This window comes from Platichthys flesus, chromosome 4 (genome assembly GCF_949316205.1).
Source record: "Platichthys flesus chromosome 4, fPlaFle2.1, whole genome shotgun sequence".
NCBI lineage: Eukaryota > Metazoa > Chordata > Actinopteri > Pleuronectiformes > Pleuronectidae > Platichthys > Platichthys flesus.
In genome coordinates this window covers 14,684,978-14,711,377 of record NC_084948.1, presented here as the reverse complement: position 1 = coordinate 14,711,377, position 26,400 = coordinate 14,684,978, and the positions used below count along the sequence as shown (strand labels likewise).

The 26,400-nt window shown below is 41.6% G+C and overlaps 1 protein-coding gene across 1 annotated transcript in view; it reads left to right on the top strand.

Moving 5' to 3' along the window:
• The first annotated feature begins 13,059 nt into the window (after positions 1-13,059).
• Positions 13,060-26,400, top strand: part of si (sucrase-isomaltase) — a 66,492-nt gene continuing 53,151 nt past the window's right edge. The window contains exons 1-11 of the mRNA XM_062386259.1: positions 13,060-13,177; positions 13,928-14,031; positions 14,155-14,275; positions 15,515-15,624; positions 15,860-16,011; positions 18,703-18,874; positions 19,260-19,359; positions 20,030-20,142; positions 20,253-20,378; positions 22,872-23,003; positions 23,918-24,037. Coding sequence (XP_062242243.1) covers positions 13,060-13,177; positions 13,928-14,031; positions 14,155-14,275; positions 15,515-15,624; positions 15,860-16,011; positions 18,703-18,874; positions 19,260-19,359; positions 20,030-20,142; positions 20,253-20,378; positions 22,872-23,003; positions 23,918-24,037 — 1,368 coding nt within the window. The remainder of the gene's footprint in view (positions 13,178-13,927; positions 14,032-14,154; positions 14,276-15,514; positions 15,625-15,859; positions 16,012-18,702; positions 18,875-19,259; positions 19,360-20,029; positions 20,143-20,252; positions 20,379-22,871; positions 23,004-23,917; positions 24,038-26,400) is intronic.

The following is a 26,400-nucleotide window of genomic DNA, read 5'->3' as shown; positions in this document are numbered from 1 at the left end:
AAATGAAGAAAGATGTCACTGAGGATTTGTACAGAGAGCGATTGCTGCTTCATTTAATCGGGGGGCATTTAGCATTTCTGCCAGCGTCAGTCCCCTTGACTGCGGAAGGAAATGAGGGCAGACGCGGTGGCGACGGAGCGGTAACAGATGGAGCCTCCCGCAGTTGCAAAGAGTAACACCACCTTTCCCTCCGCCGCTCCGTTGATTTGTTGCGTCTTGGAAGCAGCACGGAAGGTGGCGTCCCTCTTGCTGACCCGAGTCCCTCGCTTGCACTCTTCTCCCTTCTCTCCTTCACCCTGCATCCCTTAGCCCTCACTCTCTCTTGGAGCAGCGGCCGGCTGATGGATCGTTCGGGTCGGCGGGGTTGACAGGCGGGTTGATGTAAGACATGGAGAGACAGAAAGACAACGCACAGACCCATGTGTGTGTGTGCGTGTGTGCGTGTGTGCGTGTGTGTGTGTGTGTATGTGTGTGTGTGTGTATGAGAGACAGAGAAAGAAAGACGGCGCAAGGTGGCTCCCCTCATCCTCCCTTTCACTGTCCCTTGTTTTTTGCCCCAATGCCCTCTTCCTTGGCATCTCTAAAATCATGTGTTGATACTCTGACCCCATCCCATTTCCTCTTTTTGTATCGTGTCACGGTTTTACAGGAGTGTGCATGAGCAGCCGTAGAATATAGAGGCTGAAGGAGCGGGAAACATGACCATGAGATTTGCTGATGCGAGCAGCGAAGACATGATGGGGGCCTCGGCTAAGAAAGATTGCAAAAAGGTCATTTTCAAACAAATAGTTTGACATTTTGAGCAATAAACTTACTCTCTCTGTTCTGAGAAAGAAATCCCATTTTCTCTCACAGTTTGTCAAGCTAAGAGATAGCTATTACATTGGCAATATAAATCCCCCAATTATAATATGCAGTGCCCTTTTCCCTACCATAACCTATCTGATGCCCCTTTACATCCATTTAAATGCTAGTTACCCTAATCACATTATAGAACCTTATTTTAAAGGAATGTATTCCACATTTAATTTAATCCTAAAGCTCCCTACTTTACACAATTAACCCCTTTGACACATATAATTCCATGCATGAGATGTAAGTGCTGTGGTTTCAGCCATGCACAATTTTACATGTGATTCTCGAGACATTTTTCCGCCGCAGTCATCTGTGGCGAGTGAAACCTGGAGCAGAAAATTATTGATTTCCTCCGGGGACATTTAAACCCCCGATGATATTTCGAAGATAAAATGGCTGTTTAACTTCGCAGAGTGACCCCTCGACATCTAAAGTCAAGATTTGATTTTGTGAGTTAATGTGTGGTACCATCACGTCTGAGCCCATGCTGTCACCCAGGGGTATAATCATCTGTGTGCGTGCAGTATATGCAAATCGATCATCTCGATGAGAGAGAAGTAGACAGATGTCTCAAGACAGACACGTACACGTACACATAATCCACTTTTCTGGATGAATAAAGGCTCAGGCATTACCATACAGAGCCCGGGCTTTGAAGTGGTTGGAGGCGACGGACACCGAGGTCGAGGCTGTGGCCAGAAGCTACAGGTTATCGGCTGCATATTGTATGCAGAGGGGATGAATACAATAAAACTGTTAGATCGCTGACTGAGATAGAAACACAGGCCCAGTTGGAACTCTTAGGTTTGGGCTTCACAGCCAAAAAACTAGATGATCTGTTACGGTACAACAGGGGCTCCATTTACAGGTAAAATAATAATCAGGATCGTATCATCAGTCGCCCAATGAGGGACAGGATATTGCAACAATTACCATAGAAACCAGACTTGCAAAAACGGCACAAGCACAAGCTGACAGTAAACCCTGCAACCCTAGCCCTAACCCGGTGTTGAGATCTGTTCAACAGGTGGCAGTTCAACTCAGGCTGAATACTGTGTGTACATAGGGGGCAGTGTTGCGACTCTGGCCCCTACTTAACAGAAGCAGTAGTTGTCTATTTCATCGCAAGGACTTCATTTGTCATTGCTGGGACAAATCAAACCATGCTGTATAATAATCATATTCATGCAATTTGTCTATCCTTCATTTTTATAATTATAGAGTCATACATAACAATGAATTAGTAGTTCCGTGTTATGAAAATAACTCTTGATAGTATCCTGGCTTGCATTTTTGGCTATGACCAATATGGGGCTCAGTGAGTAACCTGAAACTACACACAAATTGCGGCTAGGAATAAAAGCTCTTGAGAAAAAAAATTCTGTCTTTATGAGAAAAAGATCGTAAAAATCACATAACTACCGTCAGATCCTCTGACTTCATAGGTCTCTCTGTCAAGGTCAGTTCAGAGAGCTATATTATCATAATTTGAAGATCAGACACTATTAATACATCCAGGTAAAAAATGCTTTTACGTACAGTATGTTAAATACTTTACACTATTTATTTTGTTCTAAAGTGCTTTCTCACAGTTCTCATTTTACTCTGCATGCCTGCACATCTGCATGTATGTGAGCATGATATGATTGTCAAACCTTGTAGTCAGGGACTAGGTGGTGTGAAGGTAATGAACTGCAAACAGACTCCCTGTGCAGTCACTCAGTCATGAAATGCACACACCTTTGTCGGCACCTGAGCAACGGGTATAAAGAATCACAAAGAACTGAAATGGGATGTTGACTCTGTGTATGTGTGTGTGTGTGTGTGTGTGTGTGTGTGTGTGTGTGTGTGTGTGTGTGTGTTGGAGAGAGATTTCCCTTTTTACATGTTAGTTTAACAAAGCGAACTTCCGCCAAGTTCAGTTTCTTTTTCCAATTATCTATATCTAAAATCAGTCGTTACACACGGCCTCGTTCATAATCAAATATTTATTGACAACTTTTCAATTCCTTTTAAATTCACATCCACTGTAGACATTCATCAATACGTTCTCCCCCTATTTTCTGGAGTTTCACCTCTGGCTCCACACATTCATGTTCTGTCAAATGAATTAAAATGTAGCAGAGGCTGAGTTCTCTTTGTGAGCAACTCCATGCTGTAGCAGAGACAGCATTATTGTGTTTGTTTTCATTTTGAGAGTTAGATGGACTACAGAAACAGAAATATGTGTGTGTGTGTGTGTGTGTGTGTGAGTGTACATATGTTGTGGGTCTAAGATTAGATTGATCTTGTGAGACCTGATTGAACCACTCCCCTGGATTGAACGAGACATCAGTAAAGCCTGACATGGCGGACAAGGGCTACTGCTGAGCCCGCACTGCTTTATTTATCACCCCAAAGTGTGTGTGTGTGTGTGTTTGTTCACATATGTGGAGCTCTCACATGACTGCTTGTGGTGGACGTTGTGAACTCATGTGAGAAAGTTGAAAGTGTGAGTATGAGTGTGTTGCACGTACGTACCAAACAGATGCGGCTGTGGACTTTTTACATGATATTCATACCACAAGGGCAGTGATACATTTGGGATCAGAATTAAGATGTAGTGTGTGTGTTTATTTGCCTTAGCGCGTGTGTGTGTGTGACTGTGTCTTCGTATTTATAACACAAGGACAGTGATGGGGAGACAAGCTGCATACTGATTAAGTGAAGTCGAAGAGAGGGCCTCTGTGTTGGCAGGCAGAGCCACACAGCAACAACCAGTCATTCACCTAATTTAGGACACACACATCACACATTTCACTCAAAAATCTTTGATAAATTTGGATCAAGAAACTGCCCCACAAAAAAAACGGCCTTCAGCTGCAGTGCTCTGCCGTACACAGTTTGACTTTCACCAGAGACTAATAGGTTTTTCTAATTATCGTTACTCTCATATAGAAATAAAGATATGCCATAACTCTCCATGGCCTATGAATCAGCAGAGAGGTCATTAGAGATGGAGGGAGGAAGGAGGAGAAAAGAGTCGAATGAAGGGAGGATAATGGATTGAGGGAGCAGAGAGAGAAAGTGAGAGGGAGGACGGAAGAGATCAATACAGTCTGTACTGTACTTTGAGAGCGGAGAATCTGCATATCACGAGCAGGGAGACGGAAGAGTGTAGGTGTGGAGACAACAAAAGTACACCCTGTAAGTTTTCACTCTTTCTCCTTCATGGAGAGCAGATGAGAGGAGAAGGGGAGGTGAAAAAGATGAGGAGTCGCTTTTCCTTTCCCTGAAAAGGGGAGACGCACGCGACAAGGGCGTCTCTGAGGATTCTCAGTCATGCAGGTCACGGTTACCCAAGAAGAGTTTAGTCGAGGGCAAACAAGGACATTTCTCAATGAAAGATAACGGGAGATAATACAGCGAGTGGAGCCGAGAAAAGAAAGAGAACGAGAGTCACGCAGCGGGAGGAGGGAGAGTGACAGACCGAAGGGGGATTTGCAGCATTTTATTCAAGATAAGCACACTGTTTTCTTTCTATCCCGCTAACCCCCTCACAGTCACAGCGGCGCCACACGCACAAAACGTGCACGCCCAAGTAAGCGACGCCGTTCAATCGCAGCGAGCTTTTGGCGCCTGAAAGTTCACCCGCTCAGAGTTGCCATGGCAACGGGGAGATTCGTTGTTGCTACCCGTACAGCCCGACTACCAACCTGATGAGGGAAAGGGGGGGGGGGGGGGGGGGGACAGAAGAAGAGATAAAACAGCTAATTGATTTTTAAATGAGGATTTTAATTTGATTAGAAAACTGAGTAGATTGGTATTTCATGGTACAAAAATCCCACATTTATTTGTTTAGTGTTGTTTTAATCACTGTTTGACCGAGATGTTGTTATTTTACATCATCAAGGAGGCTGATCTCATTATTATTTATTTGTGTTTGTCAGAGGCATGTATTATTCATTAGGCTCTGCACTGATGCAGCAGAGATCACAGCATTGAAATCTATTACCCAATTCATAATGATTTTAAATTACAGTCAGTAATATAGTTTAGCATCCATATTTGGTATAGATAAACACAATGCCACATAGAGAAGAGCAGCTATAACCTGCACAGCTACATTCAGCTCCTACTGATACGAAAAGGCTGCAAAAGTTTGTTTCTATAGTTTCATTTGCATTGATGCATTTAGAATTTCAGTTAAATATTAACAAAATGGGTCATACACTAAATTAGTCTTATGGTGATTGTGTTTTGGTCTTTTTTAACTACACTAACAATACTGGAAAGAGATCATGCTAAACACATTTGCATATATTCTATGTCAGGAGGAGAAAGAGATAAGTTTAGTTTTCTGTGAGCTGCATAATAAACACACAGTGTAGCCAATATTTAGGGTGTAAGAGCAAAAAAGATTTCCTCACAAGGAAAAAGTCACAGGCTCCAAATTGTTCACACAAACAACTTTTCTAATAAAACAGGAAAACAATAGCTAGATATCACTGACTAACAATAATGAAGTTAAAGACGAAAAGTGTTCGTAAGCTTCAGTGTCACTTTTTCATTTTCCACATATGAGTAGACAACATATGCTGCTCCTGTAAGACCCACACAGAGAACCAGAGAGATTATGTCTCAGCAACTTGTCGAAAGGTTCTTCCAGTTTCTTCTTTTATCTTCTCTTCTTTGAGTTTGCTTTACAACAGGGATGATGTGTGTGTAAGTTTGTGTGGGTGTTTAATGGAGCTGCAAAACATTTAACAAAACCGTCAAATGACAAGAATAAAAAAAGAAGATAGAGACAAAGACAGACATTGTTATGTGCACAAATCTCCACATAGAAAAAATATGCAAGATCACATGATGTTTATTTTTTACATGCAAAGACCTACAAACATCATTCCAGGGATCAGCTGCACATCAGAATCCCTGGAGGGAACATGGAGGGCAGATGTTTGTAGAGACAGCTGTTAATCCCAGAATCATTCAGTGGTCTTTCCAATAGTCTTCCCCCCCACCCCACCCCCTTTTTATCTCGTTGAAAGGTAATTTGTCCTCACCACTGTCGGCAAGGGCTTGCTCGTGAGGGAATATCGGGTCCCTGAGTTCGGTCTAGACCTGCTCTATATGAGAGATGCCCTGAGATAACTTCTGCCAGGATGGCACTATATAAATAAAATCTAAATTGACTTGGCTAAATGCATGCGAATCAATCATGTTGCATAAAACAAGCCTTGTCCATTAGCGCTCCATTAGTGGGGGCTAATGTTTTCTTCCAGACCTCTGCCAGCAAACTTTACCTTCGCTGAAAAACCCCACGTCTTTCAAAACCCAAAGTAAACTGTTTTGGTGTCGATGAATGAAAGGCTCTCTGAATGACTGCAATGTGTGGCATGTTTTGGGGGGGGGGGGGGGACTAGAGAAGGTTAAAGTGAATATCCTGATAATGCAATAATCATCTCTGGATGACTCAGAGTTTTGTTTCTGCAGCTTTTATTATTTTATGGCATAGCAATTTTGCTGTAGTTAGCACATTCAATTTAAGATAATTAGCCGTCAAATGAAATGGTCTTTAAAATCTCTTTTGCAATCTGAGTGAAAGTCAGGGTGTGGAGGGGTGGTGAGGTCGAGCGTTTCTTTTATGTGCAAGTACAAGATCAGAGAGGGGGACACACATACACAAACACCATGCTGTTCTCTTCTCAGCACACAGATAGGAACTAATGAAATATTGATGCTACACAGACCAGCTCAGCAGCAGTAGTAAATTTTGGGATTCCAACCAAGAAAGGAGAGCTTAAAGTTGCCTTTGCTGCTTCCTGGGTAATATTCTACAACTCCGCTGAACTCCTGGGCCTCCCGGAGTTCACAGGGTCAATGACGGGTTCCATACTATGGCTAAATGAAAGATAACCTGGGTTAACTTCATGCTTCAACGTCTCTCTGATAGATAGCATCAGCCGGTGAGCTTTGTACCGAGCAAGAATAACAACACGAACACCAGACAGTAACAAATTAATAGTGTTTAATCATTACACCCAAACTGGCGCACAGTGCATTTGAACAGGAGTTATCAAGGCTTAACAGCAACTGTTGTTAACCATATTCTGTAAGTTACGAGACAGTGTGTGTGTGTCTGTGTGTGTGTCCATGTGAGTTTGTGTAAGTGTGTGTGAGTGGGCGTTTGTACCTGTCAAAACACGCAGCGTAACAGCAGGGATGGAAAACATCTCCCTGAGGAATGACGCAGCAGAAGCTTGGTGTGTGTTTATGTGTGTGTGTGCGTGTGTGTGTGGTTTGAGTTGTGCATATGCGTTCGCCTTTTTATTCATGCCCTCCTTCCCCCATAGGGGTGCAACATCTGTGTGATGCTTATGGGGAAAGCTGCAATGGGAACACTTAGATAGGCCACCTGCATATTATGGCTTGTTCAGCCATTGGTATCTCAGAGTGCAACACCACAGCATAACTGCTTGATGACTTGGTTGCCTATTGAGTGACTATATCAACAGTGTGTGTTATGCTTATGCATTCCTTTCTTGAGCTTGATGTTTGTGAGTTAGAATGCAAAGATAATAATTTGTCCAGCACTAAACTTAATACTGTGGCAGCAGCTTGACTGCACCAGGAAGTATCCATCGACAATCCCAAGCCATGTGACAACATAAGCTAGAATGGGTAAATGTCGATGCAATAGGAGACCGATGCGCTTCAATGGGAATCATATACCAATAAAAGCACAAATTAGCACCTCTTTTTAAACTTCCCTGGATTTGATGGAATCCCAGCCAATTTGGATCCCAATGACCAAAAGTGAACTGCTGTTTTATTTCCGCTCCAAAGTTGACTTCAGCCTTGGAAGCATTCGTTCACAACCTTTGGAAGAAGCAGAAGCAACTGGCACAGAAGAAACATCATCATCAGAATCCACTTGTGTATAAACAGTATTTTTCCCTCAGCTGCCATGCATTCTGGGTCATGCTGCCAGAGTGTGTGCGCATGTGAACGTGTTTGAGGAGAGCCTAAAAATGAAGAGGTTAACCTAAAATTACATATTCACCACTGTGGAAGAGACAGATTTCCACACTAAATGACATTGAGGGATAAAGGTATGACTAGAACAATTTACTCAGCTAAATAAAGAGCTTCGCTTTCTAAACGAGTGATGGAGAAATATAAAGGAAATGTAAAGTGTGTGAGCAGTGAGCAACTCAGTATAAAAACAAACACTCATTAGAAACGTGGAGATATTGTGTTTTGAAAGGTTTTGAGCTGGAGCTCTACCCACACACTCTTCTCTCTTCTCAGCTCCGAGCAACACTAACAGGCGTTTTCATTTTCACATGCAAAAGCCCAGGACACCAGGTCAATTAGTGGTGGGCCTGTCTTGACTGCTAAGTAACATGTTAGCATGAACTCTAATTACATCGCCCCCCCCCCCCCCCACCCCCCACATTAGGCTACTAGCAGAAAAAAGATGCTTGTTAAGGAGGCGGACCCGGAAATTATGGGCAACAACCTGTGAGCCCGCAGATTCCATGTGAAAGACTCGATGGGGTGCGGTTACATGTGAAGGTACTGCAGCGTACAGAAAGATGTTGTTATTGTTTCACTCACATTTTGTTTTGCTAATCAAATGTGTTCATGATAAATAGCAGACTCCTTCAAGGTGCTTTCAAAGACTGTTATGGACTTGGCACGCGGCAGTTTTTATAACCCTGAATCAACAATGCCCAAGATTGCTACAAGGTCCTTGAACAACGGCACCTGTTCATCTAACTGTCAGACTTTAGGACTTCTTGTCAGCTGAATGGTTATGGTAAATGGCTTTGTATTTATATAGCGCTTTTCTAGTCTTGATGACCACTCAAAGCGCTTTACAGTTCAGTTCTACATTCACCAATTCACACACACATTCATACAGTGCATTAGTTTTTCTATGGGGGGCCAATCGGGGTTCAGCATCTTGCCCAAGGACACTTTGATGTGCAGATGGGTCAGACTGGGGATCGAACTGCCGACCTCCTGGTTGCAGGACGACCACTCTAGCCCTCAACCACAGCAGCCTGACTGAATCGGAGCTACTTGTGAACAATTCGCTCCTGTCTTTTCATATAAAACAACAATTTATTGACCTGACAGATGAGAATCAGACAGGACATTACGGGCTGTGGCAACATTCACGTAATATCGCAAAGGTCATCGAGCTTATTACACTAAAGGTAGATTTGAATTGTGCAACAACCTTGTTCGCCAACGTAGACGTCAATCAAAGGACAAAGGCTCATTCAGATCCTGGCGCCATCTAACAGTTATCCCTCTATTCATTCAGCCATCCTTCGATCCTCTATACCGCTTATCCTTTCGAAATTGTAGGGGGATGGAGCGAAGCCCAACCAACAAAGAGAGGCGGGGTACACCTGGGAGAGGTTACCAGTGTATTGCAGGTAAAAAAAATTAAACACAAATTTGGTTGGTTATTCAGATCATTTATTCAGTCACAAGACTTTACAGATGAGCTTGTTGTCCAGGTTGTGCCGGACAACAGCTGAAAATCTCCAGCATTAAAACAAGAGTGTTGATTGCAGCACTAATCTTCCAAAGTGAGCATTTATATTCCCATACGGTCTATTATTAATAGGAGTGGCATTTGTAACTGGAGAGAATAATTTAGTGTAGAGACACGTAAGGCGGCGAGCCAATGCCATATAAATATCAGCAAGAACATTTATTATATAGGGACCTTGAGAATGTTTTATTGTGTTTCAAGAAAAGTATTGAAATGCATGAAAGGGGATCCATGGCGGTACATGAGCTCCGACGCTAAACGTCAACGATAGAGAAGACGTTTTAGTCTAGTGGTAGCCTCCTCAAAGCAAGTATAATTTACGTAAAAAAATGATTACTCAGATCTTGATTTAGTCCGATTTGTTATTAGGTAATCCAAATGCTGACTCTCTGGAATGGTGGTAAGGCAAAGGCAGACGCATGAACACACGTTTATCAACTTGGTCAGTTGGCAGCTCTCAATGTTGAGTGCCCAGGTTTAAAGTGAATGGATCAATACAGGAGGTTGAATTGCCAATTTCAGTTTTTTCTATTGAAATTGGCTGGTGCTGCATTCTAGAGGGAGAGCACCTGAAATTGGCAGTGGCAGAGTGGAATTGGATTTTGCGCGGACAGAATGACCGAGGAGTGGGCACACACACTACCAGGTGTTTTCATGCTATGGTTACGCACATTGTATCTCAGCCGCACTATGAAGTCATTCATGCAAGCCCTCCGACTCCATGTCTTTCTCACCAACGTGCACCCATTCGTTCGGGCTCAGCCAGATCTCATCTCTGCCTCATCCGTCCTATTTACCATGGAAGTCATGCTCCGTGTTGGAAGAGGAGCTGATTGCGTCTCTGGGCAGTGAGTAGCTCATTCAGTTGATCCTCTCCATTCTGTTTATTGGGATGACGTGGACAGAAGCCATCACCAAACTGCAGAGTGGATTTGCATGGATGGATGGATGGATGGATGGATGGATAGATGGATGGATGTCAGACCAAAGAAACAGTTCAAAAATTCAGCTGTAGCTTTAGAGTTCTTTCTACCCTGACGAGCTTAGGTGTAGAGTTTTAAGGATGCGCTAGAATGCAAATGATATGGATCTCTTCAGGTTTCACAGAGAGAGGTACCTTCCCTCTAATGACTTCCAGTCAGGCCCATTCACATCTGTACAGTAAAAACCGTAGCTGTAGCACAAAGCATGTTAGCCTATGTTCATAAAAACTCATTTCACTAAAATTGAAGCATTTCCCTGGCCCTTTAAGGCTAAGCTATCACAGTAGTTGTCTCTGGCCTAATGAAACGAGAGTGATGTCAATACTCTCACTGAACTCTCGAGAAGAGAGTGAGAAAATAAATTTCCCGAAAAATGTTGAACTAATCATTTACAAAAGTACTTTATTGATGATCGTGTAGAGCTGATTATCCGTAAGGCTGAGTGGCTTCAGGTTTATACAAAGAATAGGGAGTACATGATTTGCATGTGATCAAACATGTTCAGTGCAAAAGTTGACTTCGGTATCATCCATTATAGAGTGCAGTTCAACAGATATGACTCTTTAAGGCACAATTAAACTTTAAGAACAGTGTATTTATTATCAATATATAATGACCCGTTTGCTTTCCATGTCTAATATAACCTGTCACATAAATGCTGTTAGGTCAGTGTGTGCATATGTGTCAGCAATAGAGAAGTGGTGATGTTGTCACAGTGGGATAAAGATTACTTTCGATGAGTCACATCTTATAAAACAACTACAAAACATAGAAATTATTTGGTAAATTGTAATGATACAAACATACACGCACACACACTCACACACTGCATACATGCGTGCAGTAAAACCTGATTGCAGGATTGTAACACTGATATGGGGATTTCGGGAAGCCAACACACTGCGTATCGTTATCTGATATTTTATGGCTTTGGGTTCTACATGCTGAGACTATAAAACACACACACACGCTAAGCAGTAAAAGAGTGGTGAGCTTGCTTTGACACCAATACATGACCACAATACATCCCGTGCATTATAAGGTTCCGTCTCACTTGAACTCAGAGGCACTTTGCCTTGAACTGTGGAGAGAGCAAAGGTAAGACTGCAGCTGCAGCCCGGCAAGCTGTTCGTTTTATCTTATTACATTTCTGTACATAAATTAACATGTCATTTGTTGACCATACTCTTTTTTTCAATATAATCTAGAATGACAGATTGATTGTAATAACTACAGCGAAGGGATTACATTTAAAGAAAGCAATCAAATCTTGCAAGTGTTGCACGAGACGGACGTTAGTTTTTCATGTGTGTTCAAACGTTTGCAGCTCTCAAATATTTGAATCTTTTTCTCATTTATTTGAACAGATTGTCAACGAGTTTATTATGTCGTTCCTCTACAGAAAATGATCTATTGTCAAATGCAAAGCAGTCTTGACGAGCATAAGTCTATGGAGGGGTTTAAATTCTATTTCTTATGAGTTTTCTATTATTTATTTATTCATTCCAAGTCTGCACTGGTCCATACGTTTTTATTCTAGTCTTAAACATAATTACAGGTGACAAACTGCCTCTTGGGAGAACATTAACTTTTACGGATGTGTCTCAAAGCGACCGGTGGAGCTAAGGTATTAAGTAAAAGTTCAAAGGAAATATCAGACAATATTTTAAACTACTTGTACCCATTGAAACGTGAGCAGAGCAGCCATAAAGTGCCCCAGACTGGTGTTACGAATGTGTCCTTGTGTGTCTGTGTGTGTGTCTTTGTACATATCAGAATGACTGTGTTGGGAGAAGTAAAATGATATGGTCTTATGGGTGGATGCTATTTTTAGGGACTTAGCCCAGAAGAGAGAGCGAGGCTAAAGGGTTTGTGCTGTGTGAATCTGTGTGTGTCTCCGTGTGACAGTGCATGTTTTCCTGGAGCTTTTCAGTGTTTTTTTTATGATGTGCAGCTGATTGCGAAAAACACAGGGGGCACACACCGGTTTGGCTCTGTGTCTCTCTCTTTGCCCTCGCCTGCTCTTCACGGCACATTAAACAGGATGGCTGTACGCCTCTCATTCACCCAAATAGACACTCACACATACACTCACACATATTCCCCTTGTATTCGTCTCCAAAGAGTACATTGGAGTGACGTCTTATTGCTTGAGTGATTTGATGGGTGCCTCTGCAATAACTACATCTGGCTCGTCAGAGAGTTTTGTCAACACCTCGTTTCTCACTTTCAAAATTGTGTTAATTTACTTCTTTGATTTGTATTTTCTCCTAAAGTTATTGCAAGGAAATTGATGTATGTCTGCCAGATCTGTGTTTGTTACATGTGTGGTATTTTGTACATGTATGTGCGTGTGTTAGGAATTGGGGGATATGAGAACAAATATATATTATAGGCCACCATCAGCTAGTTATGGTATAGCTGTGACCACTTGTGACGGGATCTCACCTCACCCGCTCTGTGCACAACTAAAAGTGTGTGTGTGTTTGTGTGTGTGTGTGTGTGTGTGTGTGTGTCTCCTGCCAATAGGCCTCATTAAGCAGTGGGGTTTGAGACCGTTGAGACCTTGCCTTTAGTAAACTTCGTGTCATTAATGACTGTTAATGATGTTTGCCTTTGTTATCCAGGCGTGTGTCTCCATGGTTACATGTAATTTTGGTTTCTTAGATGGGGAAAAAGCATTTCTCCGGTTTGGAGGTGATCCTCATGGTCATGTTCGCACTGATGTCTGTGGCAGCCATCACTCTTATTGTTCTGTTTGCCATCGGAGAACCTGGGAAAATAGGTTGGTGAACACAAATATGCAGATATTGTATATGCAATTTTGTATGTGTTATATGGAGCACTGACTAATACAGATCAGCAGAGAGTTGGAGAAAGGTGCATCTTATGAATTAACAACTCTTTTTCAAGTACAAATGGGCCTGCTGATGAGTTTGTGTGAGGTTGTCATGTAGTCAGTAGTTACAAACAGCCTTGCAAATATGGCCCTAGGTTTTAATAATAAAAGGGTTATTACATATGGAAACCAAAAAAAGAAGCAGAATTTTTTCACAATTGGCTGTTAACTTTAGTACTTTTATAGCTGTGTCATAATTCCTCCTACTTGGGCCGCCAACTTCGAAGGACGCGGCCTACCTGGTCCAAGAAGGAAGCGTTCTTCGTGTGCCGTGTAGCCCAGCTAAGGCCAAAACAAAATTAGACGGTCTGGCCTATCAGCACTGAATCCTGTGATTGGTCGGGCCAGGAAAGAATCGACCTGTTTAAGCCTGTTTAAGTTTCTCTGGGATGAAATAAGTTTAGTTGGCCCGATTGAAGGAGCTGTTGAAATGGGATAGCCTAGTGGCGCCGCTCTGATTGAATTGAGCTTCAAATTCAACCTCCGAAGGATGCAGCCCCTGGATTGAGACACAGCTATTGTCTAAAAGGTTTATGAATACAATAGCTTATAAACAGACTGAGTACTTGTAACTGACAAACAGGATTTGCACTTACAATTTCTGCAATAGACCTGGTCTAAACTCTTTTGTTGTAGTTGCAGGAAATACGACGGAACCGTCGTTACCATTTGTTCCTCAGTGTCCAAATCTTCCCCAGGCAGAAAGAGTGGACTGTTACCCCGATGCAGGAGCCTCAAAGGTACGCACGACTACTATTATGCAATAGTCCATGAACAGAGTGGGAAGCTGGAAATTACCGTCACTAATGGTGCTGTGGATGTTGATAATAACAATAATAACAGCAACCGTCCCACTGTCACAGCTGGCATGTGAAAAACGTGGATGTTGCTGGGCCCCCCTGGATGATATCAATGTTCCCTGGTGTTTCTTCCCAAAAAACCACGGATACACAGTAGAGTCAGTGGAGCAGCCGAATCCCTATGGTAAATCCCCTTTCTCCTCTCTCCTTCTCGCTACCCTGCTTTCTCACTCATGTGCCGGCTGACCGGTGAAAACATTTGGCATTCAGTTTTGCCTATTTTCTAGTTCTATGCACTGCACGTTGCCTCAGTCTGTCCGTCCTCTTCACATCATTCCCTCAATCATTTCCCTCTTCACTCACTTTGCCTAAGGCATAGTTTTCTGTGAAATTTGACATGGATGGCATATCAGAAAACATGATTGACTTTGCGCCATGAAAACTTTTCCATTTTCTGCTTGACTTCATAATATATATTGGACATATATTGGACAGTGCCCGAATAGACATTGGACATTTTATATTAAGTCTGAAATACAACATTAGCTATGAAAACATCTTTCAATGAAATGTTATGCATCAGTTTGGGGCTTGTTTTGTGTTACAGTGGTTTAATTGAAGAATGCATAACTGATATACAGTGGTAGATTGGCTTGATATTATTCAAGTAAGATTAGAACCAATACATAAAATACATGAAAGCATTCCTTATTTTTTACAAGTTAAACTGTCTTTAAATATTCTCCATGCGTTCAGCCGAGGTGTTGCTCAAGGCTACTATGCAAATTACCAACATTTACCTTAGAGGCAGAAGAGCTGTGTAAGCGAACTGCACCCTTTGATCATACTGGTAAATGAATAACCTGGGAATATATCTGTGTTTGAATGGATTCCCATTCCAGTTTATCTGTTCTTAAGTTTAAGACTTTCTATGATTGCAGTTCACTCATCATAGATATTCGTTGTGATTAACCATTTCATCCTTCGTGTCGCATGACGACCAATTGTATTTTATCAGGATGCCTTAAAATGCAAGTTAAGTTAGCTTCAAATTTAGCTTAATTTGCAAAATTGAAACACCTACTGTTTCCAGGATTGTTTTCTCTAATGTGTTTTACATAGAAAGGCAAATATTATACAGAGTTAATCATACCACACACAGTCCTGTCGGCTGATAAACCAGAGGGGTGAGTACTTGTGTTTGTACAGGGATGGTTCGGCCTGTCGGTCGATCTGTGTAATACTTGACTCAGTTCAGCACAAAGATCTAAGATCATAGGTCTATAGAAACTTCACGCTCATCCTGTTTCATATGTAACCGTTATAGATGAGGCCACAGGTCTTATCAGCCTTAGTGATTAAGAGTGTTGTTCTTCCTGTGTCGTAACCTTAACCCTCATATCACCATGTGTTTGAATTGCAGTGATGAATGCCCAGCTGAAGAGAATGGCCTCTCCCTCTTTGTTTGGGGATGATATACCAGAGCTGTCATTTCACGCTGAAATGCAGACAAACAATCGACTCAGATTTAAGGTACATGCCGACACGCACCAACTCTCTCTCACAAACACATCTATGTTTTGACGTCAGAGGAAATGATGGTCCATCCAATCAAGTCATATTCTTTTTGAAAGCGTTTTTTTAAATCAAAGCGTCTTTAAAGCGACTGCAGCTGAGCAGAGGAGGACAGAAATAGCACAACGAAGTGGGGACACGATCGCAGGGGCCACTCTCATGCTGCCTATACGCCTGTTTCCCTTTCCCTCAGATCTATGATGCCCACAAGCAGAGGTTCGAGGTCCCGCATGAGCACGTCAGCAGCCTCAAGAGTGAGCCGTCCAGCCCAGTCGACCGCACGTTGGAGCTCTCCCAGAAACCCTTTGGCCTTACTGTGCGAAGGAAGGAGAACAATAAAGTTGTGTGAGTGCTCACTGTGCAGTTTTTCCACATGTTTGTGTTAGATGCAGAGGGAGGCTGTGTGAAAAGGATGGTGCCATTACTTACCATGTGTATGGAGATGCTCATAGAATAGAGAGCAAAGAATCCGAATCTGAACTTAAAATATTTCTAAAATCAAATTATATGGAATTATCTTGCTTATTTAAAATATACTGCTTAATGTGTGGGTTATATAAAACTTTAAAAATGTCTTCCTAGTAGTTGAAACACTACATTTAGCTGGATGGTAAATATTTTGAATCTGATACTGCAAGCAAGGCTGACCATCCACCATATGAACTGTAAAGCTGTTCCTGGTGTCTCATCTGTCAGCGCCCAGGCTTCTCAAGCTGAAGTGAGAATTGACAGTTGTCAATACATTATCATGATTTTTTGACGTTTGATGCAATTATGTCAGAAATCCTTTAAGGTGGTGTGTTGCAACCATATAATCGCATTGCCGTGCATTATTTCGACGTAATGATGTGTGACACCTCCCCTGTGTTGCAAGTTAGTTCACCACGGCACCAGGTAAATGTGTCCATGTCAATCCACGGCACTCTTGTTGAGGCCTTGGTGACATTATGGCGATCAATCACTCCTCAGAGCCCACGCTGCTCTGCTGTTCAGAATAAGGATCATCTACAGTGTAAACAAATAATCCTGCAAATTTCTCTCTCATCGAGAGGACTCCTGTTCCTTCTCCAGGGAGTTGGAAGCCACAGCTCTTTACAAAGAAACTTTTTACTGAGATGTTTTTATGATTCAGACAAACTCAAAACGCAAAATCTTGCGTTTTCAGTTTTGTCTGTACAGCAGAGCTAAATATCCACATTACATTGAAGTTAGTTAGAGAATCATTGCTTTGTCACATGAAAACCTTTGGCTCGTCTCACTGACTTGCATCACTCACCGGTTTGCATGAAGTGCGATTGTTTTCTTTTTCAACACAGCACGACCTTGAACCAGAATCAGTGAGATTGCCCTGAAGATTAGCTGGAGAAGATTATAGGCTGTCTAGAAATCAGAGAGGTCACTTGTTATGTGAATGACAATTATCACTCTGTATTTAGTGGTGTATATTTTATCAAGATTTAACAAAAATCCTTTCAGTCGATATCGATAATTATCAGAACAAATTTCTCATTCTTATTTCTTTTAAGTTTAAAGACTGATTTCTGCTCCTCAGTGAAGGTTGTGACTTTAAACTCCCTTCTTCTTTAAGAGCACAGAATGACTCAATAAACACTTAATATAGAGCAAAACTTTTACAAATCTAAAGTAGAGAAATTGCATTTTACTCCTCCTCCCTGTGCTTTCACATTGTAGAAGTGTTAAATCAAGACATATTGGAAATTTGTTTTGTTGTTTTTATGAAACCTAGATTGCAATATTGTTTTATTGCAGAGTCCAATGGTATCTTATCTTATCTGCATTTACTGTACACACCATGACTTCAAAGAAAGTTAAGTGCCATAGTCTCCCAAAGGCTGAATTACAAAGAACCTCATAAAATCTAATTATATGTAAACATGTAAAGTGTTAATTTATTTATAAGCAGAAAGTCCCAGCATTGATCTTGTAGGACGACAAATCCACTATTTATTGATACATTTGTGCTGCACGTGCTTCAGCAGCTGTTTTGCCGTTATCAAGAGCAATAGTTAATTTCCTGTTTTACGGTTTGATAACCATTTACATAATCTGTTACTCACAAATAGGATATAACCACTACAGCATAAAGTACTCAAATAACAACCTTTATATTCTTCACCAGCACAATAAATACGGCAATGGATATTTATTAATCAATTTATCAAAGTTTTATTGATGGAGGGATCAGAGATCTGCTCTTTGACCTGAAGGCCAGTCTGTCAGCCCTGTCTGCTCATACTTGAGCCGACACTATTACAGTGTTAAAAGGATAGTTCAACGGAAAATATAAATTCAATCATCATGGCTCAATCCCATATTACCCCTTCTGCCTGCCCCTTATCCATTCCCCTCCTTTTTTGCACATTATCATGTAGTGGTAGTGTATCCGAATTATTGATGGGATGGAGGGGTAGGGGCAAGTGTTACAGCTGTAGAGCCCTCGAAACGGAAAATTATCAGACCCACACTTCCAACCAAAAATGAACTATTTTCTCCATTAATAATGATTTAAAAATTAAGATAATGATTTTAATATCTTAGTTTAACATTGTTTCATTGTATTATGGTCATTTTCACAATAACCTAAAAAAAGAAATTGTTATTGCATGACAATCTCCTATTTTGAGATATACTGCTTCCCCCCCTCTTTGAAGGTACAAGATGCCGTTGATTCAACATGCATATAGCAGCGTGGCTACTGAACTTAACTGCTCCTCTAATAACAAAGCATCCAGGCAGGGTTGCCTCAGACCCCTGCTAGCAGCCTGAAGCAGTGTGCTTTGGATTTATTCAGGAAATAATGCAGGGCATCCAAACTTTTCAATTTCCATTGGATGAAAAGAAAATGTCATTGATTCAACTGCATTAGCGAAGAAGTTATTAGGATATTATAGGTTTTCCACTTTTGTAACCGCAAGCAATTGCATTGGCTTACTTAAAATCTCAACAATGTTATTACAATGGCATCCGGCAAAGCGACAACTCCTGATGACTCCTGATTTTTATGATTGCATTCAGGTTTGACACTACGATGGCTCCTCTGGTGTTTGCAGACCAGTACCTACAACTGTCGGCTAAGCTTCCATCCCACAATATTTACGGCTTGGGAGAGCATGTGCACCAACAGTATCGCCATGACACAAACTGGAAAACTTGGCCCATCTTCACCAGAGACGCTTTCCCTAATGGGGTGAGGAGTACTGTTCGCTATCAATTTTGAAGACAAGCGTGTGCATTCACATTTATGTCATAAAGACAGTATCTGTACCTCTGCATGTGCTATAATGCAACTGCTTGTGTGTGTGTGTGTGTGTGTGTGTGTGTGTCTGTGTGTTTGTGTGTGTTTGTGTGTAGCAAGTGTAGTGGCATATGCATGTTGTGTAAGTGGCATGTTTACACGAGGTCTCTACTTGTGTTTTCTCCTTCCCAAAGGGTTTATAATTGAATGTCTTGTAAGCTGATTAGGCAGCGAAGTCACCCCCTCAGCTTCAATACATCTCCCACTTCTCCCTCGTCTGACTCGCATTTCTTTTCCTTTATCTCTTCATCCCTCCATCTCTCCACCTTCCCTGCAGGGAACACATAACCTCTATGGACACTATCCTTTTTTCCTCTGTCTGGAAGATGAGAGCGGAAAGTCATTCGGGGTCTTCCTTATGAACAGCAATGCTATGGGTAATGAAACAAACACACACACATTCAAGTGCACCTGCGAAACAATAGACATACACCATTGCATGCAGTGTGCAAGCACAAAAAAAATTTTGTTGTCCTTGAGAGGTGCAGCTTCTTAAAAGGACATTGGGGAAAGGTGGCAGTAACATGAGGGCATTAAAAAGAAGAATGCAGGGAAATGTATAGTATAATACACGTAAACACAGGCCTGCAAATCATTGGGGAAAAGAGAACCAATTGCAAATGGTTCCAGGGTTTTCAGTTAGGTGCCTCTCTTGTAACACAAATGGATCTGCTGTTGCCTCAATCAAAACATTGTGCTGACACATCAAAGAGAATATTGCAAGGCTGCTTTTCTTTATGAAGGAGATGACTGAAAGCAATGGGAATGCCTGCTGACATGTTTCTCTTGCTCATGTCTATAGTCTCCCTGTACAAACGCCCTGTTTACCTCTGATGGATTATCTTGACTGATAGGAAGGTGTGTTGATTAAAGTGGGGGTCCAGAAGTCCTCTGGAGGATGAAAAAGATGAGAAAACTTATCAAAGTAGAGGGTTTGATGGTTTACAACTTTATGAGGGGGCATTTGAGGGTTGTTTTCTTTGTAAAGTATAGTCAGAATCAAGTTCGTAGCATGCATTCCATTGCTGTGCGGTTTGCTTTGTTCAGAGGTGACCTTGCAGCCCACTCCAGCTGTGACCTACAGGACGATCGGAGGAATCCTTGACTTTTACATTCTCTTTGGGGACACACCAGAACAAGTGGTGCAGGAGTTCCTTGAGGTGAGGAATTAGTGTTTTCATCAAAAAAAGAGGAAAAACATCCGGAGCAAGTTTGCTGTTCGTCGTCTTGGAATAGTAGACGCATCAATATGTCCCATCATGCTCTCCAGCTCATCGGCAGGCCCGTCATTCCTCCCTACTGGTCACTGGGTTTCCAGCTTTCTCGGTGGGACTACGGCAACCTGAGTGAGGTCAAGACAACCGTGGAGAGGAACCGTGCCGTGAGCCTCCCATATGTAAGCTCCAGTCTGCACACTTGACTTTCTTTAGCTTAGTTTATTTTCTTGGCTGTTTGCAGGAAGTATGTCAGGCAATTTGTGCCCTCATTGAAAACTGCTATCAACTTAATCGGTTTTATATTACAATATTATGCTTTATATTTTATGAATTCCAGGTGTACATGCCCTGACACTTTCACACTAAATATCTGAACTCTATTTTTTACCAACATTGAGCGTAAAAATCATACATCAGTTAGATTTGAGTATTGTTGACATTTCAACAGTACTACTGCTCATCCCAATACTGCAGTATACTTCTTTGTTTTTGGTAAATGTTGAAAAGAATATACTTTTACAGTCATTTTGGGGCTGCAGGCAACCTACAGCACAAAAAGTCCTGCATTACTTTTTTTTTTTTTTAAATCAATATTTTTACTTGAGGTAAATCTTTGTCTCTGACTCGCCATTTCTCACACACACACACACACACAGACCCCCCCCCCCCCCCCCACACACACACACACACACACACACACACACACACACACACACACACACACACACACACACACAGAGAGACCAGATCCCTTCCCTCGAAAACAGGCTCCGAAGGAGAAATCTTTTTTTAACTCTTCTGTGGCAAGAAAATCTATTTACTTGAATTGAGAGCACAACTGATAATGTCTGAGCTTCTCGATATTACAGTAATAATACCAGGTTTTCGTAACCATCCTTCGACTCATTGCAAGACCTACAGCCTCGCCAGAGACCCTATTAGAAGCACAAGATCATTTTTCTCATTCAGTTACAGTCTATGAAATGAGGCTTTCTCCATATTATATCAATAATTTTGGTGCCATGCAAATTGCAACAAATAGAGGGAAGTTGGAGGAAACCAATACTTCAATACCCACTACTGCGAGGTTCCAGAAGAAGGAGCCTTAACCACAACACCATCTGTGAAGACGTGATGTGAAGGTCGAAGCAGGAGTTCAACAGCCAGCCAGAGTGATAGGGATGCCCTTTAGCTTAGACGGGGTAATCCAGCTTTCTGTCAAATAAAAGAGAGTCTGCTGGGCTCTATAGGTTCAGTTCCAGGACCACTATTTTTCAAGCGTCACTGAACGTTAGCGCTGATCAAAGATCAATCGACTGAGTTCCTTTCATTATATCATTCAACCTGATCTGAATGTTAAACCTGCTCCAACACTTGAGAAGTACCAGTTGTGGTTGACATTTTCTTGGGAGTGGGCCTTGCTGCTTATCTCCGTCTGGGCCTGTTGACAGTAACTGTATGAATTGTCTCGTGCCCAGAGCTCTGGTGTTTTATGTACCTTTATTCCTTAATTACTAAACTAGACTCCTAAACCTAATCTTTATATGTCACCATAAAACACGTTAACTGTATCACAGTCCACTATGACAGCGCCAATTAACGACTGTTTGAACTCTGTCTTATCTAAAGATCAAATACAAACAAATTTCCAACCCGTCTCAATATTTCCCTCTGATAATCTCCAATCTCTCTTTCATATCCAAAGACATTAGGAGGCAGCCGCTTCCTCTCCTGCTTTACTCAGGGACATATTTGATAACCATTAGATAAACCACAGAGGGCATTATCACATTCCCTCTAATACGTCTGGAACTGATTACCATTAGAGGAAGGAGCTGGCAGAGCCTTCCAAATCCTCTCTTCTATCGACATGGTGGAGATTTTGGCAGACCGACAGACAGAGAGCAAGCATGAAGTCACACCCTGGCAAATAACAGACGAATGTGTTAACATCCCCATTGTGTTTCCAAGGTTTAGCAGCACATTAGCCGTTATACTGTGTTAGGAGGATGTGTTAAAGTCATACTGCAGATGCTCCAATTTTTGGAGTTATTTGAAAGAAAGCAAAGAAGCAGAAGCAACAGTTTCTTTACCGTTTATGTGTTGAATATCGAATGACATAACCTATTTCAAATTACATAACCTATCCATATAACATAACGCCATGCAGAAGGGGGGGGGGGGGGGTGATCTTCCCTGCATGAGTCTACCTCAGTCTGCCCTCCCCTTCTCTACTCTTCTCATCTCATTATTATATACCAACCCACTGTCCGTCCCTTTACTGGCTATACTAGCCCCATGCACAGACTTTATCACTACATATTCTTATATATTTATGTATATATTTTTCTGCTGTTTTTATAGATATATATTTTATTGTACTATCCACTCCAGCAGCACAAGAACACTTTCCTACTGGACACCGACACAATCACATCATTGCATTCCATTCCTGTATCTGAAAATATGTTCTCCGTATTTGATTTATGTATGTATGTCAGTGATGTGTTAAGTGTACAAGCTACTGGATGATCTAAATTTCCCACGGGATTAATAAAGTATCCATTTATCTATCTATATAACGCTTTGTTTTCCTAAATTGCATTGATATTAATAAGTATAACATGCACTTGTGCTCCCCATAAAGACAATGTGTTCTTATCACCATGCAGGACATTCAGTACACCGACATAGACTACATGGAGGATAAGAAAGATTTCACCTACGACAAAGTCAAGTTCAGTGAGCTACCTCAGTTTGCTGACTACCTCCATGAGAAGGGGCAGAGGTACATCCTCATCCTGGTAAGAAAAGCCTTTTCATCCGAAACCGCTTACCTCTATGCCTCCAATGATAACAAATTGTTGGTAGTGAACTTTGTATCTCAGGGTGTGGTTAATAGATCACATGATGATTGTGATGATAGCCAAATGATTGTGACGATGGGCTGATATATCAATCCATCTTTCCATCCGTATTCTGCCATTTATCTGGTATCAGTCGTGTTGTGGTGGGAGCAGGTAGTCCAGATCTTCCTCCAGTCCTTCCAGTATGTTCTGGGTTCTATTCTCGTGGGTTTCATACCAATAAGATCTGCCCATAAAACCTCCAGTGGAGGGGGGCATGCAAGGGGTGGCAACTCTACTTCCCAAGGTAATAAAATGTACAATAAGATGGCATGAGAGGCGGTGGTCTAGTGGCAGAAACTTGGACTATGGGCAGAGAAGGTCTCTGGTTCGTCTCTAGTTCGACTCCACAGAGAGTCAAACAAAAGACGAACCTGGATTGATCTGTCCAAAAATCCAATTCATGGTTTGCTGACGGAGAAATATGGCCCTTAGACTTTGAGGTGCTGACCCATCCAAGCTGCTTTACACTCAGTTGCAAATCATCAAAAGTAGCAACATGATATTTTAGGCTTTCAAAACTGGATGCACAAGCTGGCAGCACGTTGAGATCCTGACCCTGAAGAAGTACCAAAGTGGCCAATCCCGGCGGAGGCCAGCACTTGATATGTATTCCAGCTATAATCAAGTTTCACAGCTTTTTATTCAGCTACACTATCTTATTGAATTTGTTATTACTACGATGTCAACTGTTTTGAAGACGGTCATGCTATGTAGTTTGCAATCAATGCAGTAAATTTCAGTTCATCAACAGTTTTATCTTTCATTGAGTTTCTGTTCTCTCATATTAACACACGTGACTTTGTACCCAGGATCCTGCGGTAGCTACCAGTAAGCTAGTTGGGAATGCACCATACGGCTCCTATGACCGTGGGACAGAGAAGAATGCTTGGGTAACTGAACCAGATGGGAAAACTCCTTTGTTGGGAGAGGTGAGTTGAATTTGGGTACAACACAATGACGCAGACATGCAGATAAAAGGAGTGGGATTTTAATGAAGTTCTTTTAGAAATTTTGGCAAATACACAATACAAATACACACAAAACAAAGATCAAACTCAACATTGACTCTGAAAAAAAAATTCACTTTTATGCAGTTTTTGAAAACAAAGCCATAGTTCTTGAAGGCTCCTAAATGGTGGAATGAGCTCCCCATTGACATCCGGACATCAGAAAGTCTACACACCTTCCGCCGAAAACTAAAAACATACCTCTTCCGACTTTACCTTGAATAAAAAAAAAAAAAAAAAAAAAACTAACAACTTTTTGAAACTAACACTTTAGTAGCACTTAAATGGCACTTACTTATAGCACTTTGTAGTTTTGCTTTATTTGAAGAAATTGTATTTTCTTGATTCTTGTCGTCCTTGGTATGTACCCTCGGGTTTGAATGCACTTATTGTAAGTCGCTTTGGATAAAAGCGTCAGCTAAATGAAATGTAATGTAATGTAATGTAATTAGACTTTACCAACACCCATGTCTTCTTAACCAATCGTGAGATTTCTTAACCGGATGTATATTTATTTCATACATTTGCAACCCTAACCCTTTGGACTCAATATAATCAAAAACAAATGGATGTAATATACTGATAATCCTTTCTGTTTTTCACCAAAAAGATCCCGGCGTCAACTTTATTATAAAGACATGCCAGCCCAAATGTGCAGAGGGCATTGAGAAGATATCATCATGTACACTGTAGGTTTACCCAGTAGAATCAGTCATCAAATATGGGGAAATGGATGTTACTCATTTATTTAGTGAGATTAAAGATTCAATGGGGTCAAATTCATCCTAAACGTAATAGGATGGTTAAATCAGCCGAGGTAGCTAGAGTTTTTCCGAAAAAATGAAAATCAAAAAGTGGATTTGAGCCACATCACTATGTTGGTGTAACAAAGATTCCTGTTGAATCTACGCAGAACCTTGTTGATTTTATGACTCATAGAAATCCAACTGCGCTGAAGTTCGGCCACATGCTGTGCCATTGAGTGTTAGGGCCTTTACATTCGAGGAATTCAAGAATGCAACATGACTGTAAAATAGATGACCATGAATGTGTGTCCCAATCAAACCATAATATTATCCCGATAGAAGTTCGACCCAGATGACGGGTTTAAAAAGCTCTCCCCCCTGCAGAGAGCTGAACACAGGGGGGTTAAAGTTTGTTGCTCCCGCGCTTTTATAGTGTTGCTTTTGATTACACACACGATTAGGTACAGTCCCCTCTGTTAATCGCTTTTTCATGCTGTTTATAACGGGTCAAACCTATGCATTGATTCCATGTTGGTGTTTAATCGTAAAATGTTCTGCATCAGTACTTGTGTGTGTGTGCGTGTGTGTCTACATGCAAGAGGTGGAGAGAGCAAATCTGTCTGAGTGTGCATCTGTGTATTTCCATCCCTCTAGAAGCTAGTCTTGGTTTGTGCTTTATGTTGCCACGTGTGATTATAATTGATTCTCTTCCACCTGCCTCCCCTAACCATATCAAATATATGTGTGCCTGTTTTGAAAACATGAGGGCCTTTGCAAAATGACCTTTGCGGTAGCCATGCCAGTGATAAAGGAGATGCAGCGGCATGGCTGATATTTATTCTGCTTTTAAGACGGCTAATTGGATGCAAAGATAAGGATAAAAGCCTTTTCTGTTGCCCCATATGTTTCAGCTTTCAAGTGAAATCATAGCGAGGACCTTACTCACACAGATCTGTTCTGAGCACCGAGGCAAAACTGGATGGGAGTAAGCAGAGCAGCTTGGAGTAAAAAAATATATAAATACGTAAAAAGGAGTTTGCAGGTTTACAGGTAGGCACGACAAGACAGAAACAAGGCAGAGAAAAAGGCAGGTGCAGGCAGACAGACGGACACAAATAATAGATTAGAGGGAAATGCACAGGGAGACAAACTGGCTGTCTTTGTGAGCGGATTGGAGAGTGACAGGCTGGTACACAGGGAGACAGTGGGAGAGAGACAAAAAGACAGATTATCAGGTAAAAACTAAAACAGGGATAGACAGGATACTTTGAAGAACAGGCAGAGGTGCAGATAGGGACAAGTTGGAGAAGGGAGACGGACAGGTAATGACATGGATATGCAGAGTAACAGAGACACAAGCATAAAAACAGCCAAATGGTTGTAAAGATAGAGGGTGAAAATGCTGCGAATGCGTTGCACATTTGTTCAAAGTGTTTACTGGGCTGTCAGTATTGGTAAGCAACTGGAGAGGTTAAAAGAGAAGGAGGACATGGCTGTAAAAAACAAAAATGGAAAATGTGCGGGATACTATCGATAATC